Source organism: Capra hircus, chromosome 17 (genome assembly GCF_001704415.2).
Source record: "Capra hircus breed San Clemente chromosome 17, ASM170441v1, whole genome shotgun sequence".
In the NCBI taxonomy this organism is placed as follows: domain Eukaryota; kingdom Metazoa; phylum Chordata; class Mammalia; order Artiodactyla; family Bovidae; genus Capra; species Capra hircus.
Window position 1 is genome coordinate 2,350,804 of NC_030824.1, and position 6,000 is coordinate 2,356,803.

General features: G+C 55.9%; 1 protein-coding gene across 3 annotated transcripts in view; it reads left to right on the forward strand.

The window, feature by feature from the left end:
- Positions 1-1,939, forward strand: part of ASCC2 (activating signal cointegrator 1 complex subunit 2) — a 36,604-nt gene extending 34,665 nt beyond the window's left edge. For all 3 annotated transcript variants that reach the window (XM_018061003.1, XM_018061002.1, XM_018061001.1), the window contains 2 exons: positions 970-1,049; positions 1,412-1,939. In XM_018061003.1, the coding sequence (XP_017916492.1) occupies positions 970-1,049; positions 1,412-1,583 (252 nt within the window). In that variant the 3' untranslated portion in view covers positions 1,584-1,939. The remainder of the gene's footprint in view (positions 1-969; positions 1,050-1,411) is intronic.

Below are 6,000 nucleotides of genomic sequence, written 5' to 3' on the forward strand. Positions count from 1 at the left end.
GGCCCCTCAAGGGCCCAGGGGAAGGATCAGAGACCGGGCCTTTGAGCTGCTGGGTTCATTAAGCCCAGGAACCTGGGGGCCAGCCTCCATGCCCAGGTTGGCAGTTCTTGACATCAGAGAGGCGTTAGGGCCCAAAGTCATCTGTGACGATGGGTTTGAACATTTTCTATTTTTTAGCCACTAAGCTTTTTCTTCTAGTGAAATCTTAAAATGCCTCATAGAAAACAGAAGAGAGCAGCGCTGCTCGGGGTGAGCAGGGCCCAGCCTGGGAGGCCAGGATCCTTCACTCCCCCCACGCCCCCACCGTGTCCTCCCACCAGGGTGACAGGTTCAGTTGTGTCCGGGGCCAGGCCACCAACGTCAGTGAGTAGCAGGGCCTGATGGACGCTGAGGCTGGGGCAGCAGGCACCCCTTCCCAGGGGCTCCTCAGCACGGCAGAGGCCTGGACCTTCCAGAGCTTTCCCTCCTTCCAGGCAAGGGGTCAGCCCAGGTTTTTATGTCAAATCCTGCCGTTTCCACAGGTTACTGATTCTGCTTGTTGTGTTGTGTTTTTGACACAGCCCAGGCTCCCACAGTCTGTCTGTGGTCCCTGGGTCCCGGTCTCCCCCAGCCTTGGCACCGGAGAGGGGAAGCGCCAGTGTGCAGGCCACTCTGCTGGGTTCCAGGCTCCCCGTGGTCTCTAGAGGCCCCCTCCTGGCCTCCCCCCCCCACTCCCCCTTGTCATCATCTGGCTCTAGCTGTGACCACCCGTTAGCCACCTGTGCCGCAAATGGGTACAAGGGTTAGAGGAGGGGGCTTCTGGTGGAAACCTTGGACCAGAACAACCAGCCGGGTTCTGGGGCATCGCCCTGCCGCGCTGTGGCTGCCCCCTGACTCCTGGCGTGGGGGACATCCCCAAGATGGGGCCAGACGCAGCCCGGCTTCGGGAAAGGGGGCAGCTCGTGGTCTTTTCTCCCTTCTCCTCCACAGCCCGACCACTTTGTGCAGGACCCTGCGGTGCTGCGGGAGAAAGCGGAAGCCAGACGCGTGGCCTTCCTGGCCAGGAAGGGGTGAGTGCTTACGGCGCCGTGTCGGTGGGCGCGGGAAGCCCACCCCACCCCGAGCGCTTTACGTGTGTTACGTGTTGCTCTGGCAACAGATCTAGGAAGTAGCTAGTCTCGTCATCGTCCTTATTTTATAGACGAAGGAACTGAGGCCCAGACGTGTTAAGTAATCTGCCAGAGGTCACACAGCCAGTGGGTGGCATACTCCATTTCTCCTCTGACCTCAAGCTGGCACGGGAGTGTCCTGGCCCAAGCTTGGTGTCCGCTCCTGAGGATCTCGGAGGAAGGCAGCAGGCTCTTCCCCTTCCCGTCAGGGCCGCCTCCTCTGGCTGATGGATTCTTCTGGGGGCGGGTTGTTCCTCCCTCAGGTACCGGCATGACAGCTCCACCGCGGTGGCCGGCAGCCCCCGGGGCCACGGGCAGAGCCGAGAGACCGTGCAGGAGCGCAGGAAGAAGGAAGCCAGCAAGGCCACCCGAGCCAACCACAACCGGAGGACCATGGCTGACCGCAAGAGAAGCAAAGGCATGATTCCATCGTGAGACCGCTGCGCGGGGACCAGCGGGAGGCACGGGCCTCCTCACCAGTCGGCCCCCTGCCAGGGCCCCAAGTTCAAGTCTGCCCCTCGACAGCCTCAGCTTTGCAGCCCCTGAGAAGGCCGCCTCATCCGTCATCCACCAGCCAGCCGTGAGCGCCTTCCTGCAGAACACACAGTGCCTTAGCCCGCGGCCGAAGAACCGCGAGGCCAGCAAGCAGGGAACAGAGCCCCAGGGCCAGCCTCCCAAACCCTGTGCAGCCAAACACCACCTCCCTTTCTCCCGGACAGCGGGAAGCTTGTATATTCACAAACAGAAAACAAAAAAGGCCCTCGAATAAAATTTTTGACCCTTTGAAGAAATGATCTGTGCCCGGCCTGTGACCTCTTCCCCTCCCCGCCCCCACCCCCAACCCAGCCCTGCCGTCCTAGTCCAGCGATGGCCACCATCAGGAGAGGAAGAGGGCAGGACGATGCTCTGTCCATCAGCCTTTTGTGCCTGCCTCCCACTTTAAGCCCTCCTGATCTTGCTCCACCTCGCCGTATGGCTGGAGACCATCACCCCGCTCTCTGAGCCTCCGCTCCCTGCCTGTGGAAGGAGGGGCCAGTGTGAGGCCCTGCTGTCCAGCCCTTACCGTGACCTTGCGCAGCCCCCTGACAGCCACCCTAGGGCGTGGGCAGGCACGATTTCCATTCCCATAGTGCCAGGGAGGGCGGCCAGGCACTGAGACGTAAAGGCGGCTGCCCAGGCCAGCCGGGAGGTGGGCAACCAGGGATTGGGCACGCAGGTTGAGCCCTGGCCTTCACAGGGTCCTTGGTCCCAACAGGAGTATTTTCTCCATCTCACAGCTGCCCAAGGACGACCGGCCAGTGGCCACGCCAGAGCCAGAACTCAGTGGCTCTTGGTCACACATATGCTCCATTAAATCTTCCGAAATCAAGGGATCACAGACAGGAAGAAACAAGTGATAATGCCACTACCAAGCCCTGTTGAGTTGAAGCAAGTGGGCCTCAGGCCTTGTTCCTCAAAAGCCCCCTCCCAGCCAGGGCCAGCCAGCTCCCAGCATGGCCATGGTGGCCAGACATCCCAATTCCTGGGCCACCCAGAACGTGGCTGATCGGTGATGGATCAGCGGCGGGGCATTTGCTGGGCTGAGCCCCCGCATTCGGCCTGGCCTGGAGTCCATCGGTGGAAGCCAGGGCCCCTGCCCAGCTGGACCTTGACAAATCTCCCCAGATGCTGGTGCCATTTGTTTGTACGTGGTTGGGATGAGCGTCTGAGGCATCGAGGCAGACAGGCACTTGACGGGTTGATTTTGTTAGGTCAGCCCACACAAGTGGAAATCAATAGCAATTCCTCTGTCGCTCCAGTTCTCTCAGTGTGTTTGAAATGCAGAGCAGATACAGGGGTGGGGGTGTGCTCCCCTAGAAATGTCAAGTTAGCTGAGATCAGGCCCCGGGTCAGCCGTCCTGACAGGCAGTGGGAAGACTCTGTTTCCTCCTGGAGGCATTTCCCAGGGACCCAGCTTAGGGTCAGGCCCATTTTTTTCTCTCTTTCTCTCTCTCAACTGCTCAAGCCCATCTCTTGGCCCTGGAGAGAAGTCAGGTGGGGCGGGGGGCTCCCTGGCCATACCTGCCTCACTGTTTACACAAACTCTCACACCTGCACGTGAATCATCTGCTCCTCCTGACCACCTGGAGTTCCAGCTTCACGTTAGCATCCTGGTGTAAAGGACATGAGAAGACAGAGATCACTTTAGAAATTTTCCAGAATGAAGTTCCAGGTCCAACTTTGTCTCCCTGGAGGCATCACCTCATGGTGATTTTCCGTTTCAGACCACGAGGGCCCCCTTTCGGGGGTGCTTCAAAAGAAAACCACTCAGGGGTCACCCAGAATAGTGCTGGCAGGCATACTCCTTCACCTCTTGGGGCCTCAGTTTTCCTATCTATAAAGTGGGTACATTGGACCAGATGAATGGTTTCCATTCGGTGCCAATTAGATCCTCCGAGGAAGCCCCAGGGTGTAAGATGGGCACCGTTATAAATGAAGTGGGCTCTGGAACCCTGCCCACCTGCTCAGCGGTTCTGCCACCCCCATGACTGCTCCTAAGCAGGAATCTGGTAAGTGCCCTCTCTGTACCCTGCCAGAGAACTCCACCATCACAGGCATCTCCCAGGAAACTTTTAAGATTTTGTGCCTCCAAAAGGACTGAAAACCGGAGTGTCTTTGTTTCTAGTCTACGAGGGGCAATGATGGTGTTAGTTTGAACAAGTACACTTGTGCCTCTGTGAGGTGGGTGGGCTGAGCCTATCATTGTGGGTAAAAAGGGGGGCGCTCAGGAGTCCTAGCAACTTGCTCAGAGCCCATGTCAAGACAATAGCAGAGCTTGAATGCAGATCCTGTCTGAGTGGCCTCCTGAGACATCCAGGCACAGGCTGGAAGAGTTAAATGCTTGGCAAGAACCTGCCTGTCCTGGCCACACCAGAAGCTTGGGTTAAATAACACGGGAAGAGAACAAACAAAAGTTAAGCCCACCAAAAATGCAGGGGGCTGTTGCATAGCCCTTAAACATGATGTCAGTGATAAGAAACCAAAAATGCAAGATTTTTTTTTTTCGTAAGAATAAATTTAAGGGACTTGCCTGGCAGTCTAGTGGTTAAGACCATGTTTCCAGTGCAGAGGACGGGTGTTTAATCTCTCGTCGGGGAACCAAGAGCCCACATGCCAAGCAGTATGGCCAAGTAAAATTTAAAAAAAAAAAATTGAAAGCAGACTACATGATAATACACTGTGATTGTGAAAATATTAGAAAAAGGGGTTGGTTTGGGGTTTTTTTGTTTTTTCGTTTTTGCATTTTTCCAAGTCTGGAAGGGAATGTACATAATGAGAAATGACGAGAAGAGCAGGGACGATGGTGGTGGTGAAACCACGATTATTCGTTATTAGAATAAAAAGCGCTTGCTGTGCACTTTCCTTGGCCTGAGTTTCTGCTTGGCTCATTTTTGCTTAATCCTCACCCAGTAGGTACAGATGAGGAGACTGAGGAACTGAGTGGGGAGGTGGCCTGCCTGAGGCCACACGTTTAGCAAATGACCAAGAGAGGCTTTGGTCTCGGAAGTGTCCCCTAAAGCCGACTCTTAACCCTGGAGTCTCCTGCCATCCCTCTTCCCCGCACCCCTGAATCCTTGTTACTACCTTTCTTACAAGGAAAAAAAAACTACAAGTCCAACAGCTGCAGAACAAGAGGACAGGAAGCACCATTTCATCAGGCCAGGCTGCCAGGACCCCGATCGATCGCGTGTGTGTTGGACCATTTGCCACTGTGTCCCCAGAGCTCAGGCTCTCTGTTCCATTTTTTCACTTTCTGTTTTTCTATTTTCAGACTCATGTATCCTTTCAACTCTGTGTGTCCAGCCTTGCCATTCAGCCTACTGAATGGTTCTTCGTTTTTGCCCTGAGACTCTCTCCAGGGGAAGTGAGGGAAAGGCTGGAGGCTAAGATGGAAATGCAGAGGCTGGGGGGCATGGAGGCCCTGGAGGGGGCCAAGAGGCAGGAAAGTCAAGGATCGGGGTGAAAGTGGGAGGGGACGGGGGCGAGGGAGTGCCAGGTCAGGCTGCAGCCTCAAGGTGAAGCAGGCTAAGGGAGTGGGGCTCACGGCCCAGCTTTGCCAGGAAGTGATGGGGAAATAGCCAATGGGAAGCATGGGACATGAGGAAGAGGAGGCAGGAGAGCAGAAAGAAAGTGAAGTCGCTCAGTCGTGTCAGACTCTTTGAGACCCCATGGACTGTAGCCTACCAGGCTCCTCCGTCCATGGGATTTTTCAGGCAAGAGTACTGGAGTGAGTTGCCATTTCCTTCTCCAAGAGATCTTCCTGACCCAGGGACTGAAGCTGGGTTTCCTGCATTGTAGGCAGACGCTTTACCGTCTGAGCCACCAGACAGGTAGGAGAGTGGGCCCATCTAAAAGGCAGTTGAGGGACCTTCGTCATGGTCCTGTGGCTAAGATTCCTCGCTCCCAATGCCAGGGGCCTGGGTTCGATCCCAGGTTGGGGAATCTAGATCCCATATACCGCAACGAAGAGCTTACATGCTACAACTAAAGATCCCACGTACAGCAACTAAGACCTGCACAGTTCCTTTTTTTAAAGGAACTTGACATCAAAGAGAAGGAAGCGAGGCTCAGTGTTGAGGAAGGAGTATTAGCACTTAGAGCATGTTTATGGGATCTTTAGAAGGAACCAGGGCGCGGCTAGTCCTCAGGGAGGGGAAGCGGGGAGCCAGGGCCCCCCTGGAGCTCTCAGAGCAGCCCAGTAGAACCAGGGGCAACCTGGCCCCCAACTCTTATCTAGATGTTCATGCTGGGACAGCAGGGAGGGGCCTTGGCTGTGGTCAGAAGCTCTTGCAATTCCACTGGCTGAACCAAG